General features: G+C 42.5%; 1 protein-coding gene across 6 annotated transcripts in view; it reads right to left on the bottom strand.

Annotated features, from left to right (window-relative positions):
* Positions 1-23481, bottom strand: part of Nf2 (neurofibromin 2) — an 85271-nt gene extending 61790 nt beyond the window's left edge. For 3 of the 6 annotated variants that reach the window (XM_005068930.4, XM_005068931.4, XM_021226519.2), the window contains exon 1: positions 22934-23480. In XM_005068930.4, the coding sequence (XP_005068987.1) occupies positions 22934-23047 (114 nt within the window). In that variant the 5' untranslated portion in view covers positions 23048-23480. Of the gene's footprint in view, positions 1-22933 lie in introns of all 6 variants that reach the window. The other 3 variants (XM_040746795.1, XM_021226520.2, XM_040746796.1) reach the window with 2 other exon arrangements.

Here is a 23481-nt window from a genome sequence, read left to right as displayed (position 1 = left end):
AACTCACAGAGACCCACCTGCCTCCGCCTCCCGAGTGCTGAGATTAAAGGCGTGCACCACCAATGCCCGGCACACCGTTAACATTTTTGTTATATGCATGTGTGGATGCATGTGGTCAGAGGACAATTTGTGAAAGTTAGTTCTCTCTTTCTATCATGTGGGTCCCAGAGCTTTTGAATTGAGGTCATCATGCTTGGTGGCAAGTGCCTTTACCTGCCAAATCATCCTGATGACACTACATGGCCCTACAGATCTTTAAAATTACATTAATTGGGGGTAGGGATGCACAAACATGTGGAGGTCAGAGGACAGTTTGAGGGAGTTGGTTCTCTCCTTTCACCATGTGGATCCTGCAGACCAAATTCAGGTCTTCAGGGGGACTGGAGAGAGGGTTCACCAGTTAAGAATACTTGCTGCTCTTGCAGAGGATACAGGTTCTGTTAACAGCACCCACATGTCAATTTGCAACTAACTCTAATTTCAAGAGATTCTAATACCCTTTTCTGGCACTGTGGACACCATACACATATGCAGTGCACATACAAGCAAAACATGCACACACAATAAAATTAATAAATCTTAAGAAAATTCAGGTTATCAAGCACTTTTACCCACTGAGTTATCTTGCCAGCCCTGTCTGTGGGGAGCCAAGGAAGCCTGAATTGAGTGAATACATAAATAGCAGATGAAGTCCTGAATGAGTGTACACTGTTGGCATCCAAGAATCAATGCCTCAGACCCACTGGAATTTAGTCTTCCCACTGTGATAAGGCCTAGAATTGCAAAGCTTTCCTCTGGTCCCAATGCTAGTGTTTACAAATGATTGACCAAGCTGGGTGGTGGTGGCACACACCTTTAATCCCAGCACTTGGGAGACAGAAGCAAGCAGATCTCTGTGAGTTCAAGGCCAGCCTGGTTTACAGAGCGAGTTCCTGGACAACCAAGACTATAAAGAGGAAACCCAGTCTCGAAAAAGTAAAAACAAACAACAAATGATTGACCAAGCATGTGCAAAGCCAGGCAACTGCAGTCAGTTCCCTCCTCCTGGATACTGACAGCCAGAAACTTTTGTCTATGGACACCCCCTACCAAGAGCAGCCACCCACCTGCGCTGTGCACAATAAACATGCAATTTGTTGCACTTAGTGTAGCTCCATCAGCGCGCACACAGCCCATTCAACCCCAGCTTTTGTGTGTATCTTGGTTTCTTCAGTGCCTGTCCTTCCTTCATTCCCTCACTGGCCCTAGTCAAGTCAAGGAGGCAAGCTGTGTAGTGTATGATTACCTGTAGGCTTCGTTGTTGTTACAGTCTTTTCTGAACAGTTTTGATGAAGTATGCATTTAAACCATCTCTTTCCATCTGGCCAAAGTATGCACCTGTTCTCACTTCTGCAGCCCTCTTCCCTCCCTGGTCTTAGTGTGGAGAAGAGGAGAGAGGCTAAGAGGCAGGTGCTTGTTTTGCAGAAGGAAGGAGGGTGGTATGCAGAAAGAGAAACGCATGAGGGAGTGGAAATCCAGGCTCCATTAGGTGGAAGCAGTCCCTCAGCAGGCCTCCTGTCCTCAGAGTGCCCTTCAGGCAGAGGGGCTGGAGGGCGGGCCTCTGGAAGCTGTTTGGCTCTGTGGCTGTGCTTGCTTTCCTGTTACTTTAACAGGCTGCAGTGTGATATCATGGATATATATTACGCTTGTATCAAAGACAGATGCGTATGAACTTCATAAACAGGACTAAGTGCTGTCAGCTTGTTATTTTTTATAGGGGCCAGATTTACAAGCTTTACCCAGAGTGAAGTACTTGTCATTTATCAACTTTAGAATGTTTTAAGTAAATAGCACTGAACACTTATCCTGCACTGCAGGAACACAGCTAGAACACAGCACTTCTCAGTTACAGGAAGCAAATGCTACCAATAACCCATGGGGTTGATTAGAGTCTATTAGCTTGGGACAACCATCTTACCAGTTGGCCAGGATTACATGAAATCCTGAAACTGCCATTTGTTTTTTGACTTTGTCAGTCTTTACACTGTATTTTTTCTCTCATAGCACTAAGCAGCCCCTGACAATCAAACCCCTTGTTCATGCTGATACTACACTGCCCGGTGAGAGGAAACTGGCCACACGCTGGGGAAAGGCCACAGCAAGACAAGGTCCACTCTCTTGAAGAAAGCAAATCCAACTTTGTGCTGGATGTAAGATGTCTAAGAATTAGAGCCCAAAGATACACGTAGGCTCTAGACACAACTCACAACTGCAAAGAGCCAAGACAGAGGCTTCTCTCAGAGGTGGGGGTGGCCCCCCCAGCAGTCACACAGTGGTGGTGTTTGGCTATTGATTCCAAAAAGGAAGAAAAGGAGAAGCAGAGAACCCCATTTGCTTATCATCAGCTCCTTCTAGTTAACTCACAAGCTGCCCCAGCATTTGCATGAAAGCTGTAGAAAGGTTGGAGTGCTTGCAGACAGAGTGACAGGACTGTGCTTCCCTGGCTCAGGGCCTGCACCTCATGTGGACCATTATTTCAGAAATGGAAAACTCAAGAAGACTGAGATTTCCCTGCTCAACATTTATTCACAACTGATAATATGTAGTCCTATGAGAACAAATTTATAGAAGACCTGTGAATTTAGGATGTTTGTATAAAAGATTCAAACCTAAATATAACTCTTATTCATCTGTTTTGAAAAAGGAGGTATCAACAGGCATGTCAACACACAACTTTAATCTCAGTATATGGAGGCAGGGAGTCAGGCAGATCTTTGTGAGCTCGAGGCCAGCCTGGTGTACATGATGTTTCAGGCCAAAACACACAGAAAGAGGGGGGGTCAAATATTTCAATTTATACAGTAAACAAATAAACAGCAAGGCTAGGAGGGGTGGTGCACTCCTTGTAATTTCTTGTGAAGTAAAGGCAGGAGATTACCAAAAGCTCAAAGCTGATTTGTTCTACATAGCAGGTTATAGGTCAGCCAAAACTACAAAGTGAACCCTGTCTCAAAAAATCAAAGCCCAAGCAAACAAGCAAACAAACAAACAACAAAAAAAAAAAAAACACACAATGGAAAGAGTTACTAGGCACTAGGAATGCAACTCAGTACCTTAATTTTTGCCTAGCATATTCAATCCCCAGCAACCTGCTCCCAAACATTTATATACATAACTTTGCTGTGCAGTAAGTGAATAATGAACTCCATTAAAATCTGGCTAATCAAAGAAAATTAAAAAAGCAAGGAGTTAAGACTATACTACAAAAGCAGGCTTTTCTATCTCTTGAACTGCAAAAACAGCCAACCTTTTGGTTTTGCAATTAAGGGATACATCCCCTTGCATGTGGGCATTATTGTTCAACATAGAGACTAAGGGATCCCCCAAACAGAAACAAGAACATAGCAGGAAATCGTATTTGTTTTTGCTGCTCTGCCAGTCTTGAAGCCTATATCCCTCATCACAAGCTGAAGCTTTCTCTTTGCAGAAAAAATTAAAAAAAGAAATCCTCCAATCTCCTGCCTTGTCAGTTTCTGCCATAATCAACTACAGCAATTACTTTTCCTCTTCCAGTCCTCCAATCATCTCTGTTATTGTGTCCAATCTATATAAATTATTAGTTTCATGGCTTTCTACCAATTGCTTCTCTCCTTCAACCAATTACCTAACCTTATTACAACTTAGCCTACACATTCAGCAGAGCTACATGCTTCTAGACTTTTCTAAGAACTATTCCCTTCAATTTTTCACTCAGGTATATGAAAAAATGAGTTTATCTTCCCCAAGAATCTGGTCTTTTCTCCAGAGCTACAGTTCACCATTCCCTGAGGATGGACACACACACACACACACACACACAGTCTGCATGAACATACGCACATACTTTAAGTCTCTCAGGATACAGGCAAACACTGCACAATCTGTGGCCACTCCAATAAGTGCTTGTGGTTGGCTGGTGATGATGATAATGATGATGATAGCTAGATGAGGTTTCTGAGTAGAACACTCCTAAGTAATGATTGCAACGAAGGAAGAATTTATGACACTCCTTATTAAAATTCTAATTGCATAACTAGGCCTTAAGATACATATTTCCCCCTTTGGTGACACATACCGATTCTCTCTTTCTAAAAATATCTTGGCAAAGAAATCTAAACCTCAAAGAACCAAAGAAGAAAATTTTCCACAGAACAAAGACACTAGGAAGAAACAAATCACAGCACTTGGGAAGCTACAATATGTAGGTTTTAAACTCTAGTTAAGTCTTTAGTCTTTCAAAGCAAAATAAGTTACTGTTTTTTAGGGAGCAAAAGTCCCAATGACTGTAGCTTCTGGCATCTTCCCTACTTGGAGAATGACTGTCAGAGACGAGATCAATAATCCAGACCCCTCCCTTCAACCACCACAAACAAGCCTGTGACTTCAGTGAACCACAGTTCAAGTAGGTCCCAGTGTTTTCATCCCTAATTCCCCCGTGCCCTGCATAACCTCCAGATTTTGTGCTGGAGCAAAGATGTACTTGTTTCAAAGTCAGCTGATAGATGACAAAGCAAAAAAGAAACAATTACAGTGTTATAAAGCAAGACAGAGTCTGTGCTCCAAAAGCCAAGAAGACAGTATCTGTCTGCAGAATTTAGCTCACAACATGAGAGCAATCATAGCTCTGTCAAACAGCCATAAACACCTCAACCTGCTGTGTTGGGAAGTCACTTAACCTCTTTGGGGGCTCAGCTTCTGCAGTCATCAAGTGGTCACCCTCTGAGTCCATGAGTTTGAGATGGCTTTGTATAAATCATATAGTACTTTTTATTGCTGTAATAATTTTCTGTCATTCCTTTAACAATCCATCTCTAGGAATGTAACTAACACTTAATACTTCATCTATGTGTACTTTGTACAATGTTTTCCCTTACTCTGGGCTCTGCTAGTATGGCCCTTATGCCTCACAAACGTAAGTGAACTATATAGTCAGAATAGTGTTGTACATCTGTAATTCCAGCACTTGGGAAATACAGACAATCGGATCGTTATGAGATCAAGATACATGAGACCCATTCTCAAAAAGAAAAAAAAAGTTGACTACATAGATGTATTATATTATGAACTCTCTAATGCAACAAAAATGGTAATTATAAATACTGCTGAAAAGTAAGATCTTAGCAAATCGCATGCTGTGGATAATATGCAATTAACAATGATTACAATACTTGACATACTAAAAATGACAATTCTCCAGAAACAATAGTAAGGATTGTTTGGTAGGGATAAGACATGAAGTTAAACCAGAAGTGGTGGCTGATAGCTGTATCCTCAGCAATCAGGAGACTGAAGCAGGAGGATAGCTGAGAGTTTGAAGCCAGCCTGAGCTAGAGAGATTGCCTCAAAAAATAAACAGAAAGAAAAGATACAAAGCTGATTTTTTTACATTAAACTTAATTTCTAAAAAAAATCTGGGAGGCAGAGGCAGGCAGATGTCTAAGTTTGAGGCCAGCCTGGTCTACAGAGAGAGCTCTGGGACAGCCAGGGCTGTTTTATAGAGAAACCCTGTCACGAAAAACAAAAATTATGTGTACTATTCAGGCTCTCCCCTGTAAATGAAAAAAAAAAAAGCCAGTCAGTGGTGGCGCATACCTTTAATCCAAGCACACAGGAGGCAAAGCAGGCAGATCTCAGAGTTTGAGGCCAGCCTGGTCTACAGAGTAAGCTGGACAGTCAGGACTGTTTCACAGAGAAAGCCTGTCTGGAAAAAAAAACAAAAACAAAAAAATTATATCTAAGGTTTTTTTGCCTACATGTATCCCCAGTGCATCAGATGCCCTGGAACTGGAGTTACAGATGGTTGTGAGCCACCATGTGGAGGCTCTGGAAGAGTAGCTAACACTCCTAACCACAAGAACATCTCTCCAGCTCCAAGGACCCTAAATTTCAAGCCTCAATATTAGGCAAAACTAGCAGATTATCAAACACAATCTATGGCAGAATATTACCTACATGATTATTTATGTCCTAAATACCTAGTGACACAGGCTCACCATTCCATGTATTTGGGAGCCTGAGGTAGGAAGATAGTAAGTTGAAGGCTAACTTGCACAACCTAGTGACACCCTTGTCTTCCAATAAAAACTAAAATAAATAAATAAGAGACTAGAGACATAGCTCAGTAGTAGAACACTTACCTAGCATGTTCAAGACCCTGGGCTCAATCTCTAGTGTGTAAACAAAGCAGCCTCTGGTGGTGCTGGGGACAAAACTCAGTAGAAAAGCACAGCCGGGTGGGCATGGATCTGTTCGAGCACTCCCTCTCCCAAAACTCCTGTGTGATAGAACCAAAGCATGCAACCTAGTTCCTGCAGCAGCCAGAAAATAGAAACATTCTGTCTAAGATTCAACACTGACTTTGGCAACACTAAAGAAACAGTAAGTTACTGGAGTGGGTAGGGTTGGTAAAAGGTTCTGTGAATGAATAAGAACTATTCAGGTCTGAAGGCTTTTTAAAAACATATTTATGAGACTGACTTAATCTGAACATCAACAACAGTAAAATAGTAGATAAAGGCATTTAAAACCACAGGTCAGTTCAGATAAGCTCTGCAACGACTCTAGATTCAGTTTTATCTGAAAGTCAAACTAACAAACTACTGAGACCAGAAGACCATAAACAACAAAATGAACAAAGGCTTTCTGTGAATTTCCCAAATCCAGGCCCAAATATAGTACAGGAGAAAAAAAAAAATGGGAATTGAGTTAAAGAGCTAGAGGAAACAAGCCCAGTGACTTAGAAAATACTGTGCTCTGTCGCCACCTAGTGATGTCAGCGATTCTTGAACTGGGACAGGCAGATTGACCCTCTCAGAACCAGCTATTTAAGAGGGGGTGTCACTCAATGAAAGAGGGCTTGCCTAGGGCCACAGATTCCATCTCCAAAACAATAAAAACAAACTTTGTTCTTGAAGTCAGCACAACTTTACTGACAATTTTCTCATGCTAAAAGTATCCTAAGACATGTGGATTTAGAATCTAAATTAGACAATGCACACAGAGGGCAGAATGCATCATTCCTATAATAAACCAGAGAAGTCTTGTCACCAGCTAGCTAGAGCGATCAGTAGCTCTGAGAAGATGCAATTCTGGGTTTTCTAAGTCTCAAATGCTTTAGACTCTGAAATTAAAATTAAGCAAGGGCCAAAAATGTTCTGGGACAGTAATATAAAACTAGCATAAATCACTGGGAGAGCCATAAAAACTAGGAAAAAAGGTGGGGAGGGTAACTGTGCCTGTAAATCCTAGCACGTAGGAGTCTGAGAAGGATCCAGAAAGAAGCCCGCTGAGACTACACATCGAGACCCTGTCCCACAGAAATGGAAGGCGGGAATCACTCTCCTAAGGCGGATGCTGAAGCTGAAGCCCTGTGAAATGTGACTTCCCTTCACTGTACAGACAACAACTAGGGAAGGGTGTTTAACATGCCTAAAAGAGCTCAGCCTAGAAACCACATGTTCGGAGATCAGCCAGGGCCTCTCAATGATTTTACACAAGTGACAGGGAACCATATATAGAAAAGGTGTGTAGGCCAGAGACCAACTCTAGCCAAGCTTACCCAGTGAACTCCCTCTCAGCTGGCAGGCCTTGGTACTCACCCTTAATCTTGGGAACTGTTCTCACATTCCCTAGACCCATACATCTGCCTAGATTTGTTCCAGCACCCACTGCTGGAAAGTTTGGTTTGAATTTTGCTTTTTTTTTTTTTTTTGGAGGCAGGGTTTGTTTGTGTAGCCTTGGCTGTCCTAGAACTTGCTCTGTAGACCAGGCTGACCTCAAACTCACAGATCTACCTGCCTCTACCTCCCAACTGCTGGGATTAAATTCATGTGCAACCACTACCTCGTTTTGCTTGGGGTTTTTTTGTTGTTGGTTTTTTTATTTTTTTAAGGGACAAAAAATCTCATTTTGCTGCCCAGGATGGTCCTAAACTCTTGGTCCTAAGTAGCTAAGACTACAGGCACACACGCCACAGTGCACCTTCTATCCCCATTTCAATATGATTCCAAGTTCAAAATGTTTGAATAAAGAAACTTTTTATATACGTTTTGCATCTCCAACTAGAATATGAACACCTTGGAAAGTCAGTCGTGCCCCTCTCCCCCAGATAGGAGTTACTTTGAAACTGGAAAAGGAACTATGCATTTGCATATGCCTGTAGTCCCTTTCCTCTTACTGTACAGAAACTGTACTCAGATAATTTGGGCTCCTTTAAAACCGAACTATAGAGGCACTTGGAGGGAGGGTAGAGGACAACTTCTAAAAAGTTAAAGAAAATTAAAACAAGGCTGGGACTGTATGGAGCTCTTTGGTATGTCTACCAAGGAGCTTGCTTGTCTGGCATGGGGCAAGCCCAGGTTCCAACCCCAGCACGCAATGAAAAAGAAACAAGGTAACCAGTTGTTATCTTTGTGGACACACCAAATGTCTCAGAAGGACACAGGTTGGATACAGAGGATGAACTGCTGGGACCATAAGGAATGTGAAAAATGCAACTAGAAAATACTTAACTATTGCGAAATAAGTTTTTGGAGGTATTTTTGGTGTTTTTTGGTTTTTTTTTTTTTTTTTTTTTTGGTTTTCTGAGACAGGGTTTCTCTGTAGCTTTGGAGACTGTCCTGGCACTCACTCTGTAGGCCAGGCTGGCCTCAAACTCACAGAGTTCCACCTGCCTCTGTCTTCCAAGTGCTGGGATTAAAGGTGTGCCCAACAAACACCTGACCTGAAATAAGCTTTACTTTAGGCCAAAAACTTGAATCCCAAGCTGATCATGGGCAACTGAAAAAGAATCACTTATAAAAAATGTTCAGGTGATCCAAAGGATAAAATAGATATCAAAGCAATACAACAGGGATTGTTAGTCATGTCATTACCCAGTAAAATCTAAGCCCACTGGCAAGTTCACAAAATGGTTTTTAGATAGAATCTTACACCAAGTGTAATAAATAAAATAATGACAAAGACAAATAAGTTGTCACATTAGAAAGTTCTTGGTGGTGGTGGTGGTGGTGGTGGTGGTGCACACCTTTAATCCCAGGCAGAGGGAAAGGACCTCTGAGACTGAGGCCAGCCTGGTCTACAGAGCAAATTCCAGGACAGCCAGAGCTACTCAGAGAAACACTGTCCCCAAAAAAAGGAAGGAAGGAAAGAAGTGAGCAAGTGAGGGAGGGAAGGAGGGAGGGAGGGAAGAAGGAAGGAAGGAAGGAAGGAAGGAAGGAAGGAAGGAAGGAAGGAAGGAAGGGAAAAGGAAAGGGAGAAGAAAGCTTATTTCCATTTGTTCTTATTTACCAGATACTTAAATTCTCAAGGTGGGGGAGTGTCTAAAATGCCCTCCTTTCTGTGTGGAGACTCCTACTGAGCGTCATCACGGTGAAGAGAGGGCTGGCCTGGATTCAAATCCCAAGCCCACCTTTTAGCAGCAGTGTGACACCCAGCACAAAAAGCAAGCTTGGACAGCATCTAAATTAGTAATGTTTAGAATTACTAGTTCTAGTTAATTTTAGAGTTACTAATTACTTTATATTAATTTTAGAATTAGTACTATCTCTGGGCCAGGCAACAGGTGAGGAAGGCATTCCAGGCATTGGGCTGCTGTGAACAGGTTTGCAAAGTCATGGTACAATCAGCTCAAGTAAAGAGAGTATGACACAGTATAGGAGAGGCTGAAAGAGGCTCAGGACACACTTCTACTTACGCAAAAGCCCTTTTATACTTACTTTGTGCCAGCTATTGGTCTAAGTATTTTGCCAACAACTCTACAAGAAGAATCATGACAACTCCTATCTTCCAGACGATGCAAGTGAGAAATAAAAGAGGAAGCACCAGAGACCAAGCCCCCTGAGTCTATGACCCAAGGTCATCCTCTGCTACATAGCAAACTCAACGATAGCTTGGGACATCTGAGTTCCATCCTTGGGAGGTGGAAGGAAAGAATTGAGTTCACAAAAGTAGTCCTCTGGCCTCCACACACGGGCATGTGCATACCCTTTCACCCCAGTAATGGAGATATTAGTTGGCTTCACTGACAAAAGCAACCTAAGGCAGAAGGTGTTCATCTGGGCTAAAGTTTTAGAGGGCTTCATCCATGGTAACTTGGCACCTAACATGCCTGGGCAGAGCATCATGGTGGCAAGAAGCAGAGAGAGAGAGAGAAGTCTAACTTCCGGAACTTTCAAAGGCGTGCATATCCCAAAGCCCTACTTCCTCCTTCCAGCCAGGCCATGAAAACACTGGGATGTGGGTTCAAGAGGGACATTGGGACAGATTGACGGGATCATGGAATTTACTAGAAGAGTTATTAACATCAACAGATAGACAACAGCGTGGCAGGGACTCTGAAGAAAGGAATCAGGGAACACGTTACAGAAATGGAGTTCCTTTTCATACCTTTCTTTGTTTGTTGGGGGAAGGTGTTGTGGAATAAGCCTGAACACTGTGAATATGTATTACTCTCATTGGCTAATAAAAAGCTGGCAGGCCAGTAGCCGGGCAGGAAGTTAGGTGGGAACGCCAAACTGAGAATGATGGGAAAAAGAAGGATGGAGTCAGGGAGAGACACCAGCCAGCCACTCAGGAAGCAAGATTACTAGAGGACAGGTAAAGCCACAAGCCACATGACAAAACAAAGTTTACTTAAAATAAAAAAACTAGCCAGGCCGCCTTGCCCGTATCTCCTGAGTAAATAAATGAAGCCCTGTTGTACTAAATGGAATCATGCATTTAAATACAGAACACTGCATATGACACACAATCATACAAAGCCCTCCATTTCACAAAAAGCAGGCATGGGGTCCATGCAACAACAGCACTAACCAGCATGCTACCTGCCTCTCCACCAGGGCATCCTTCACCTTGGCCTGGCCACATCACAGACCACAGACCATTCAAAGATACTGCCTATATCCATAAGACACAGGTAGTAAAAGAGGATGACAGCCTTTCTTCTGTAATAAGAAAGTTCCTGAGTGCACACACATACAGTCCTAACATCCTATACAGTCTATATTAAAATAATCACAACCATAATTTCTAGATGTTATTTGTCTATATTTTAGGAAGTATAGGAATAAAGATCCTACTAAAAATACCAAAATTATTCCTTCTGTCCTTCCCTTAAAGATTCTGTTACAGAAAAACTATATCCACTTGTTATATGGTATAATGACCTGTAATGTTGGCATTCAATTGACCATAACCCCATTTCGTTGTGGTGAAAACATTTAAAATGCCAACTAACATGAGAAGGCTTTGTTTTCTATGTAACATAGTATTAGAATCTCCCACAACTCAATTGGAAGGAATTTTTCATATTTGACTATCTTACTGATAGATTGCATTATTAGAGCAAAATTCCAGCCTAGATAAGAAATAACATAACTGTTTAGCCTCCTGGCAAATTACATTCAGCACTCATTTTCTCAAGATGACAAATATCAAATCTCTCAAGTGGAAAAATCTTCTAGAGCATCAAGCCAATTGTGCAATGCAGCAAACAGAACAAGAAAGAGAGTCCACCCCCATCTCTGCAGCAAAAAATCCTCTGCCATAAGGTATAACCTGACTCATATGCCAGCTCCCACTGGTTCTAAAATGGAGTCCTTCTTGGAAGGCCACTATCATCTGACCTTAACAAAGCCAAGAGTTCCACAAGTACTGACTTTTCTTTTTTCACCGAAGTTATCTGCCAACTCCTTGCATAAGCTTGGAACAAAAACATGGCAAAGAATGAGAGCTCTCTCTACTACCATAGTATAAACTATTATTACTTTTAACAGAATACACAGACATCTATAAACGGTATTTCCACTATAATTTGAAGTCCAGGGAGATGCAATGACTTAACAAAAACTACAAGAGGGTAGTGCCCAAGGTGATGCAAGCCTATTTTAGGTCAGTTATAGCCCTTTCTGTTCCTCCTTTCTGAGGCACTAAGCATCACACAGCCTTAGAATATGTCTACTATTGGTCCCACTTTACAGGTGTGGAAACTGAGGTCCACTGAGGTAAGTATCACATCCCAAGCAGAAGTGGATAAGAAAGAGGCAGAACTTTAAGCCTCAGTCTGCTTTATTTCAAAGTCCATGTGTTCTCTATTACTGCTCTGCTAATCAGATTGTGGTCACTGGACCAGCTAGCTGCACTGGCATCATCTGACAGCTAATTAGAAATAGATTTCTAAGTTCCACTTCAGAACTCCTAGAACAGAATCCACCCAAGTTTTACTAAGATCTCCATGTCATTTGTGGGCTCATTAAAGTTTGGAAAGCATACTATATCATTGTGCCTCTCTGACTGCTACTACTACTATCCCTTTCTACGGAATTGCACTGGGGTCTCAATTTCTGGGTGTGTGTGTGGCAGGGAGCTACACCAGGGACATTAAATGTTTGAAAATATTTTTGTCACAACTGGGGATAGATAGATGAATACTGCTAGGATCAGAGGCTAGAAAACTTGAAAAATATCCTACCATGCCTCTAGGCCTGGTAGCCCAAGTCTGTAATTCATACATGGATTAAGATCATTACAAGTTTGTAGTCTGGACTACATAGTAAGTTCTAGGCCAGCCAGGCCTACATAGAAAACTCCTTAAAAGAAACAAAACAAAACAAAAAAATCCTACAGTGCACAGGACAACTACCTATACAAAAAAAAAAAATTACCCAGCCCAAACATCAGCAGAGCCAAAGCTGAGAAACTACACCCTAATTGATAATACTATTCATTATTTTTGGATCTACTGATCATTTTTTTAAGATTTATTTTTGCTATTTTTAATTAAGTGTATGTGTAGGAGTCTCTGTGTAGGTATATGCATGTATGTGAATTCAAGTACACATGGAGGCTAGAGGCATAAGATCTCTCTGGAGCTGGGGTTACAGATGATCCTGAGTTGCCTGACATGGGTACTAGGAACCAAACTCCAGTCTTCTGCAAGTTGCAGCAGTATATGCTCTGTTTTTGTTGTTGATATTTCTTTCAAGACAGGGTCTCAATATGTAGCTCTGACTATCCTGGAACATACTATGTAGATCAGGCTGGTCTCAAACTCACATAGATCCACTCTGCCTCCTGAGTGCTCAGATTAAAGGTGTGTACCACTGTGCCCAGCCAGTACATGGTCTTAACCACTGAGCCATCACTCCAGCTGGGCAGGGAGACACATGTGTATAATCCAAGCACTTGGGAGACAGAGGCAGGAAATTGGTAAGTCAGGGTCATCTGCAGTTACACACCTAAATTCAAGGCCAACCTGGGCTGTATGAAACCTTGGTCTGCTTCCTTCCCCTCAAAAGAAAGAATACCTCACTGTTATGGCACTTGCCTGCTGGATATCAAGTTCAATCCTCAGTACCACACACGTCTAAAAAGAAGTTTTTCCTGAAAAAATTATGGCTAGATAAATGTCAAAACAAAATTATTTTCCCTACTGGCTAGTCAATCAAACTTTCTCATAACATTTAGCAAGAACTTATTAGAAGTTATCAAACTATGGTCCATGGGATAAATCAAACTGTTCTTATTCTATATAGAGCTAAGAATTATTTTTATTTTATTTTATAAAACTTTAAAAATTTTTATTTTATGAGTATTCTGCCTGTATGTGTATCTGAGCACCATGGGTATGCCTAGTGCCCTTAGAGGTCAGAAGAGGGCATCAAATCTCCATAACTGATGTCACTGGCAGGTGCTGAGAATCAAACCCAGGTCCTCTGCACGAACAAGTGCTCTCAACTGTTGAGCCATCTCTCCAACCCAAAAGTACTATTTTTTAATTTTTATCATTCATGAAATCAAATTTCCATGCCCATAAAGTTTTATGAACAACAGAGTAATAGCCACTGCTTACATTTGGGCTAAGGTGGCTTTTATAAAAGTTTAAGATGTAATTCACATACTTTTAGAATCCATCTATCTAAACTGTACAGTTCAATTTTTTTATATTCATAAAGTTGCACAGCCATCATGTAAGCCCCAGAAGTGGCCAGGCCCCTCCCCTGAGGCCTTCTAACTACCAGGTTCCACCCACAGAAGAGACTCTGCTCTCATCTACAGAATAAAAAACCCAATCTCTGGACACGAAATTCCACTCATATCCACCCTGAGAAGTTCCACCCTCTTCCCAAGAAACTCTATATAAGCCTGTATTCTGTTCAGTTTGCTGCTGTTTCTCACCCAAGGACAAGTGGCCACCCTCCTGGTTTTTTCCTCCCAATAAATCTCTTGTGTGAGATTGTTATGTGGTGTGACTTTGTAGTATTCATTGGCTCCTGGCTGCCAAGATACCTTTTCATCCGAGCTGTTATGTTAACATATTGCCCATAGTAATTTTGAGATCTTTTTGGTTTTGTTTTCAACACTGGGAATGGGATTCAGGGCCCCACACATGCTGAGTACACACTCTAGCCTTCAGCTCCAAGAACATTTTTACCACTTCAAAAAAAGACTACATATCCTAAAGTTAAAATACCCCTAAACTCCCACTGACTTTCTGAGCCCTGAGCAACTACTAATCAACATTCTGTCTCCATTAATATCCTAGCCTAGATTTTCCAAGAATGGGACTATATATTCTTGGATGACTTCTGTTTTAAAGGTCACTTCATTGCCAAATCATATCCTATAGAATGCATTTGCCATGCTGGTGGGCAGCAGAGCCATTTTCATGTCTTAATTATTGTGAGTAATTCAGCTGTATGAGTTTCTCTGTAAACACATTATTTCTGTCTGATGGGTGTCCGTGAACTGATAGATTATACAGAAACTATGATTAGACTGAGGAACTGCCACACAATTTTTCACAGAGGCTTTCTCCACATTCACAGTGACACTACATAAGTTTTTCATCCCAGGAATCTTAACTGTCTGCTTCTCTTTGTAGTAAAGTCCTCATTATGCATTTGATTTACACTTTCTTGATAATTAATGACACTGAATATCTCTTCATGTACTTACTGGCTATATATCTTCATTAGAAAATGTCTGTTCAGGTTTCTTGTTGTTGTTTTGTTTTTCAAGACAGGGTTTCTCTGTGTAACAGTCCATGCTATCCTGGAACTCACTGTGTAGACCACGCTTGCCTTGAACTCATTGAGATCCACCTGCTTCTGCCTCCCAAGTGCGGGATTAAAGACACGAGCCGCCACCACCCAGCTGTCTATTCAGATCCATGTCCATTTATTAAATGGGTTGTCTTGATTATTAAATTATAAGAATAATTTATGAGGCTAGTGAGAGCTCAGCAGTTAAGACCACTAGCTATTCTTCTAGAGGACTCAGGTTCAATTCCTAGCACCCATATGGCAGCTCACAGCTGTCTGTAAACCCAGTTCTAGGAGTTTTGATACTTTCACACAGATACACAAACAGGCAAGACACTAAAGGCACATAAAAGAAAAGTAATTTTTAAAAAGAATTATGTTTTAGATTCAAGTCTGCTTAGTTTTCTTTCTGCTGTGATAAAAAGCAACTCAGAGTTGACTCTGAGTCACAGTTTGAGAGGATAGTCTGTTATGGTAGGGAAGGCATGGTGGCAGCTGCTCACATTATATACACAGTCAGGAAACAAAGAGATCACTTCTTTTTTTTTTTTTTTTGGTTTTTCGAGATAGGGTTTCTCTGTGGCTTTGGAGGCTGTCCTGGAACTCACTTTGTAGACCAGGCTGGCCTCGAACTCACAGAGATCCGCCTGCCTCTGCCTCCCGAGTGCTGGGATTAAAGGCGTGCGCCACCAACGCCCGGCTAAGAGATCACTTCTTATATTCAGCTTGCGTTACCTTTTTATTCAGTCTGACCCCAGCCTATAGGATGTGTGTCTTCCTTCCTCAATTAAAATGTTCTGGAAACATGCTCAGACGTACTCAGATATCCATTTTGGGGAGAGGGGCTGGTGGGAGTGTTAGACAGGGTCTCGATATGTAACTCTGGGGGTCCTGCAGATCAGACTGGGCTTGAACTCAGAGAACCACCGCTGGAATTAAAGGCTCTTCAAGTATGTTTCTACGGTGTTTCTAAATCCAATTAAGTTGACACTGATGAACAATCATCACAAAGTCCCTTATCAGCTACATGTTTGTCACTTTTTCTCTTCATTTAACTCCACCCTTAGAAGCACAAGTTTTAAATTTTAATTAAGTCTCTTTTTTAATGTGTGGGGATGGTGGTATGGTGTATATTGTGTATATGTGCACATGCGTGAGGTTGCACATGCAGAGATCAAAATGTCTTCTATTTTACGTCACCTTATTTTTTGAGTCAGAATCTCTCCCTAAACCTGGAGCTCACCAGCTGGCTGGTCAGCAAAGCTCCAAGATCTATATGACTCTACCATCTTCTGACCTCCACGGGCACCGTACACATGCGGTACACACATACATACCCACGTGGAAACACACACACATAAAGAAACAAACTCCCAGCCTTTAATTTTCTTAACATTCACTTTTGGGTGTGTGCACACATTGGTATGTATGCATTTCTGTGGAGACTAGAGGGTAACTTGGTCTGACTTCTTCTCTCCTTACACTATGAGTTCCGGGATCAAACTCAGGCTTTCAGGCTTGGCAGCAAGAACCTGCTGAGCCACCTCATCTGACCACTGATCTTACTTTAAGCAAAAATCTTAAATTTTGAGAGACAGTGTTTCTCTGTGCAATCATGGCTGTCCTGGAACTCTCTTCATAGACCAGGCTGGCCTCCTCATGGAGATACACTTCCCTCAGCCTCCCAAGTGCTGGGATTAAAGACATGTGCCACCAATGCCTGGTCATGAAATATTTAAATTTTTAATGATGCCAGCTGTGTTGTGGTGAGTGCCCTTAATCCCAGTACTTGGGAGACAGAGGCAGGTAAATCTCTATGTGTTCCAGGCCAGTGATGACATAGTGAGATCTTGTCTCAAAAAAAAAAAAAAGAAAGAAAAAAAAAGTATAGCACCACTTGCCCTTAACTCCAGCATTTGGGAATCAGAAGCAGGCAGATCTGAGTTCAAAGCCAGCTCCTCTACAGAGCAATTCCAGGACAGCCAGGGCTACACAGAGAAACCCTGTCTCGAGAAAAATCAAAAAATGAAAACAAAAACCAAGCCAAATAAATACAATTTTAATAACATTTTTCTCCTTTTTAAAGAAAGATTCATTTTTTTGTGTAGGAGTATACTGCCTATATTTAAGAGTACCACATGAATGCTATGCCCATGCAGGCCAGAAGAGGATATTAGATCCCCTGAAACTGGAGTTACAGATGGTTATGAGCTGACATGCAGGTGTGGGAACCTATCTTGTGTCCTCTTCGAAAGCAACAAGTACTCTGTATGATTTTTTTTTTAATTTATTTATTTAGTATACTGTCTTCTGCTTGTGTGCCAGCAGGGGGCACCAGATCTCACTCAAGGTGGTTGTGAGCCACCATGTGGTTGCTAGGAATTGAACTCAGGACCTCTGGAAGAACAGTCAGTGCTCTTAAGTGCTGAGCCATCTCTCCAGCCCTCTAAAGGATCATGGGATTTTTTTTTTTTTTTTTGGTTTTTCGAGACAGGGTTTCTCTGTATTGTTTTGGAGGCTGTGCTAGAACTCGCTCTGTAGTCCAGGCTGGCCTTGAACTCACAGAAATCCGCCTGCCTCTGCCTCCCGAGTGCTGGGATTAAAGGCATGTGCCACCAACGCCTGAAGTACTCTTAACTACTGAGCCATCTCTCTAGCTCCTGTTTTCATATTTTTCGATCTTTTTAGTAGATGCTCTGGAGTTTATCATATAATCTTGACTTACCAAAATCAATTTCAGGTTTATATTAGTCTAAGTGATCCAGAAATGTTCTGATGTGGTATTATTATATACATCTATCAAATTTACATACGCATAACTCATTGTTACAACTATTCATTTACCATCTGTAGTTATTTCCTTAGCCCATTATAGCTTTGTTTCAACACACCTCTTCTGAGTTGTTACCAAATGTGTTATACATATAACACATATGTCCAACATTACAAGCACTTAAACATTTTTAACCAGGTAAGGAGAAAACTATGCGTTTACAGCATTGTACATAATCACATAATTAACCTTACTACTTTCTCATACACATTTGAATTATTGTCTGAGATCTCTTGCTTTTAGCCCAAAGCATCCCGTAAGTTTTTTGTAGGGCAGGTATTTAAGTAATAAATCCTCCCAATTCTTGGGGCTGGAGATATGGCTCAGTAGTTAAGAGTACTGGCTGTTCTTTCAGAGGACCCGGGTTCAATTTCCAGCACCCACATGGCAGCTCACAACTGTCTGTAACTCCCAGATCCACTGCCCTCACACAGTCTTACATGCAGGCAAAACACCAATGCACACAAAATAAAAATAAGTAAATTATTTTTAAAAAATAAATCCTCCTAGTTCCTGGTTATCTGTTGTCTTAATTTCACTACTCTGAAATGACTACTTAATCTATGTTCAACTTTACTAGACATAATTTTTTTGGGGGGGTGGGTTTCGAGACAGGGTTTCTCTGTAGTTTTTGTAGACTGTCCTGGAACTCTCTTTGGAGACCAGGCTGGCCTTGAACTCACAGAGATCCACCTGCTTCTGTCTCCAGAGTGCTGGGATTAAAAGCGTGCTCCACCACCACCCGGCTAAACATAATTCTTAGTTGACTTTTTTCTTCTGAGTTGACTTATTTCTTCTGACAGTTCAAATTTATAACAGGGTTTCCTTTACTGATTGTTTTATTCTAGTTACTGAAATTTTCAGCTCTAGAACTTTCATTTGGTTCTTTTATAATGCCTCTCTTTAGTGATCTCCATTTAATTTGGCAGTATCTTGGTGCCTTCCTTTACTACTTCTCTCATGCGCGCGTGCGCGTGTGTGTGTGTTCACATTTGAGAGTGTGCCAAGTGTGTGGATGTGTACTTGCGTGGTTCACAGACGCACATGGACACGTGGAAGCCAGAAATCTTCCACTATCAAGTGTCTTCCACTATTACTCTCTCTCTTATTTTTGAGTGACAAGGTCTCTGAAGCTCAGTGATTCAGGTAAACTGGCTGGCCAGCCTCCTGCCTCCACCCTCCAGCACAGCTTTTACATGGGTGTCCAAGATCAAAGCTCAGATCCTCATACTTGCATGGCAAGCAGTATACTGACTGCACAGTCTCTCCTAAAGCCTTTTTCGTTAACTGTGGCCCCATTCACTCTCACAGGGGCTTCTGTGCCTAGCTTTCCCACACCCACCTCCTCTTCCTTCCTGTACCTGTCATATTTTCGTATTTCTTTACCTACCTCATAGTTTTTGATGTTTTGGGCATTTCAAATAATATATTTTGGTTACTCTTGAGTACTGGCGTCCCCTATCCAGGTCTTTTATTTGCTGGGGGAGGAGCAGCACTTTATCTATCATTGTCCTTGTGTTTTTGAGACAGGGCTTGCTATGGAACTCAAACTGGCCTTGAATGCTCCATTCCTCTGCTCTCAGCCTTGAAAGTGCTACGATTACAGACACGGATCTTCAATCTAACTTCAAGACTTACCACCTACTTATTTGTTTGGTGACTGGTGTTGATTTGAGTAGTTAACCTTGAATGACATAGCTTTAGTCTTCTTCCCTTTCCAGCTAGCTGTTAAATTGTAATTGTGGCTTATTTTTCTAATATTTGTAACAATAGCCTGGGGCAAACTAATCTACTGAATTATGGGTTACTCTGAGGGAACTGTTTCTGAGGTAAATGCTTGATATTTATTCTTACCTAAGAAGCGTTCCCTAATAATTTCTTGCAAACTGGAAAAAAAATGCAGTCTAAGCTGTATCTTCATAAAATCCAATCCTCTCTCAATAAAACCTAGTATTCTCAAGACTGCCTTCAGGCATGAACTTTTTTCCACTGTGTTTCAGGTGAAGTTATTTCCTTTGGGGGTAAGATTAGGACAATCTGGGACTTGTTTGGAGGTTTGGTGCTACGGGCTGAATCTTGGGCCACCTGCAAGTGCTTTATAAGCTATACCCCTAGCCAACAACTGTTTAACTGTTGCTCTCCTCAGGCAAAATCTCTGAGCCAGGATTCTAAAAATGGAGAAGGGGATAATAGCAAGCTTTTCTCTGAGATGTTCCCTTCCCCACCAATTCCAGGCCTGAGTCTTTGATGGAAAAAAACCCACAGTAGGTTGAAGGTTCAACTTGCCTTTCCTGAGGTCAGTAACCTCCTCACAATCAAAGTTGGGCAAGGGCATTTAGGTCCTAAATCATCTCAGTGTGCCACACCCTGTTGCACGGTGGGACTGAGAAGAAAGAGGAGCCCCACCTCTCGTGCCCCAGACTCAGCCCCAGCAATAAGGAGCAGAATCTATCAACTCATCCAAAGGGGGAAAGAAGCATTGATTGACAGTCTTGAGTCAAACTACTGCCTCTCACCTTACTAAATTTTCATTGATTTCTTGTTGTAGCATTTGCTGTTCAGCCTTACAACTATTTCCAAAGCTTGTTTTCAAAAGAATTTTTACTGGTTTGAGAGTAGAATATATTAGTGGAGCTCCTGATACTGTCTTGCTTAGGTCAATCCTATCTAAAAACAAAGCTAGAGAGCTGGGAGTTAGTTCCAACAGAGTCCTAGGGGCCTATAGAGCCGAAATGACTGACTATTCAGACATGTGTAGAAACAGTAAGTCCTGATCTAACTGTCACTCCTATACTAGTGCTATTGGCCATGAGTCAACACTTAGGGTAACAAAGACTACATTGCTTAAAGTATCATCCTGGCTGAAAGCTTACTCCAACATTCAAAATCTTGAGGCACTCTGCATATATAAGAAAGAAAAATTAAGGGTCTTTTTCTCTTTTGGGGGGTGTGTGTGTTGGTTTTTGAGACAGGGTTTCTCTGTGTAGTCCTGACTGTCCTGGAACTCACTCTGTAAACCAGGCTGGCCTCAAACTCTCAGAGATGCACCTGCCGCAGCTCCCAAGGCATCACCACCACCTCTTTTTTTTTTTGAGGCTTTTGCCACATTCTGTAGCCCAGGCTGGCCTTGAACTCTCACAATCCTCTGGCTCAGTCTCCTAAGTATTGGGTTTGCAAGTGTGTGCTGATGCACCTGGCCCAAAATGCTTCACCAAGATATTAAAAAAAAAACTATAAAAAATAAATAAGATGAGGCAACATCAAACAAACAGTTCTTTCTTCCATCAGGTACCTGTTGCGTATCCTTTAATTCAATTCTGACACACTCTGCTTGGAATGTTAAATCTCACAGGTAAAAGTGTCAACCACACAAGGCTGCCTCCTGCCTCTGCCAATCGCATGCTTCTGACTATCGGCAAAATGAGGAGCCACAACTCTTTTTGGATTCGGGTAGTTTAGTAGAGCACCTCACATAACGTAGGTAAACACTTATGTCTACCAATTTTTTATCAGGGATATTACAAGGGGTGCAAGAGATTACAAAATCTTTTTAAATGCAGAAAAGTAGGAAGAGCTTTTGAACACGTTCAGCTGGAAGCTCTCCAAACCCCAGCCTTTTGGAAGTTTATGGAGACTTAATTATAGAGGCATTATTGATTAAATCACTGGCCTTTAGTGATCAATTAGCCGTCAGTCCCATTTTGAGAAAAGAATTGAGAAGTCCCAACCTTAAGGATGCTAACTAAGCCTTTCTGGCAACCAAGCTGAATCCTAAAACTAAAGCCTGGCAACAACAGCCAACTCATTAGTACACAAGAAGACACTTACTACTTTGGAGATTTTAAGGTTTTAGAAGCAATGGGCCAGGACACCAGATCAAATATATTCCCGTGTCACAACTACCTACCCTGACTGGTTTTTGGTTGTTGTTTGGTTTTTTGTTGTTGTTGTTGTTTGGTTGATTTTTTGGGTTTTTCAAAACAGGGTTTCTCTTTGGAGCTTTGGAGTCTATCCTGGCACACGCTCTGTAGACCAGGCTGGCCTCGAATTCACAGAGATCTGCCTGCCTCTGCCTCCTGAGTGCTGGGATTCAAGGCATGCACCACCAGCGCCTGGCTGTTTGTTTTTTGAGAGTTAAATGTGTAAATGTCTGACACTTGTAAAGTGCTCAGGGCTCTGGATATAATCCAGTGATGGAGTGCTTGCATAGCATACACAAGGCCCTGAATAACACACACACACACACAGACACACACACACACACACACACACACACACACACAGACACACACACACACAGACACACACACACACACATACAGAGTGCTTGCATAGCATACACAAGGCCCTGAATAACACACTCACACACACAGACACCAGACACAGACACACACACAGACACACACACAGAGTGCTTGCATAGCATACACAAGGCCCTGAATAACACACACACACAGACACCAGACACAGACACACACACACACACACAGACACACACACACACACACACCAAATGATAACTATTATGTTAGAAAGTATGAAAAGTAAATATAAGTTACTCTTTCCTCAAAGAGGTTTTCTTCTACTGGAAACTTTAAAGTTTGGAACAGGGAAAAGTACAAACTTTCAACAAAACTAGATGTAACTTTTAAGACCTATCGTAAATAACACCTAATGAAAAACTCCCTAGAATTTTATGCTCAAGTCCTACACACTGTAAACCAGCTCGTTACTACGAAAGATTCCAGCTTTTTCCAATAACAAATGAATGAAAACCTTCAGGAAAAACCAAGGGGTCACTTTTTTTTTTCTTTTAAGGCAACAACTAGCTTTAACTTGTGATCTGGGGCCTAGATAGTCCTTTCCGGTTCTGACCATCTCCACCCTTGACCAGAGAACGGTATACTCAGAATCCCTCAAGCTTCCACCTCGACTGTCACCGCAGCCAGCAGCCCCGTGGGTGGGGACGCGCACCCCAGCCGGATAGGCAGAGGTTCCGTGGCTCTCCGCTCACAGTCCGTCGGGACTGGCGGCGGGTTACCTCGCAGTTGAACTCCATCTCGGCGTCCATGGTGACGATCCGCACCGTAAACGTCTTGGGCTGCTTCCTCTTCAGCGAGCTGAAGCTCATGCGGGAAGCGATGGCTCCGGCCATGGCGCAGGGTTCTGGCCGGGGACCCCCTCACACCCAGGTCTTTTAGCCTCCCTGGAGAAGCTGCACAGGCCTCAGGGACACCATGGTGGCCGGCCGGCCGGCCTGGGACAGACCTGCGCTGCGTGGGTCCCCAGCGGCCACCATGGGCCGCGAGGACCCGGCCCCCGGTGCGGAGAGACGACTTAAGGGACAGTCTCTGACGGCAGCGGGGACGCGACACGGACAGGAGCAGGCGCGGCCCGGCGCTCGGGAACTCGGGCTGGGGACGCCGGGGACTGGAATCCTAGACGGCTGCGGCGAGGACAACGCGCGCCTCTCAGCGGCCCGACGGGGGTCGCGGGGCCGCGCAGCAGTCGGGAGCGCACGCGTGCGCGCGTGTCTGTCACCGAGCCGGCTCCGCGCGCCCTCGGGAAGCGTCCTCCGCCAGCCCCCAC

Source organism: Mesocricetus auratus, unplaced genomic scaffold (genome assembly GCF_017639785.1).
Source record: "Mesocricetus auratus isolate SY011 unplaced genomic scaffold, BCM_Maur_2.0 Super-Scaffold_100006, whole genome shotgun sequence".
Classification (NCBI taxonomy): domain Eukaryota; kingdom Metazoa; phylum Chordata; class Mammalia; order Rodentia; family Cricetidae; genus Mesocricetus; species Mesocricetus auratus.
This window is presented reverse-complemented; position numbering and strand designations above follow the sequence as displayed.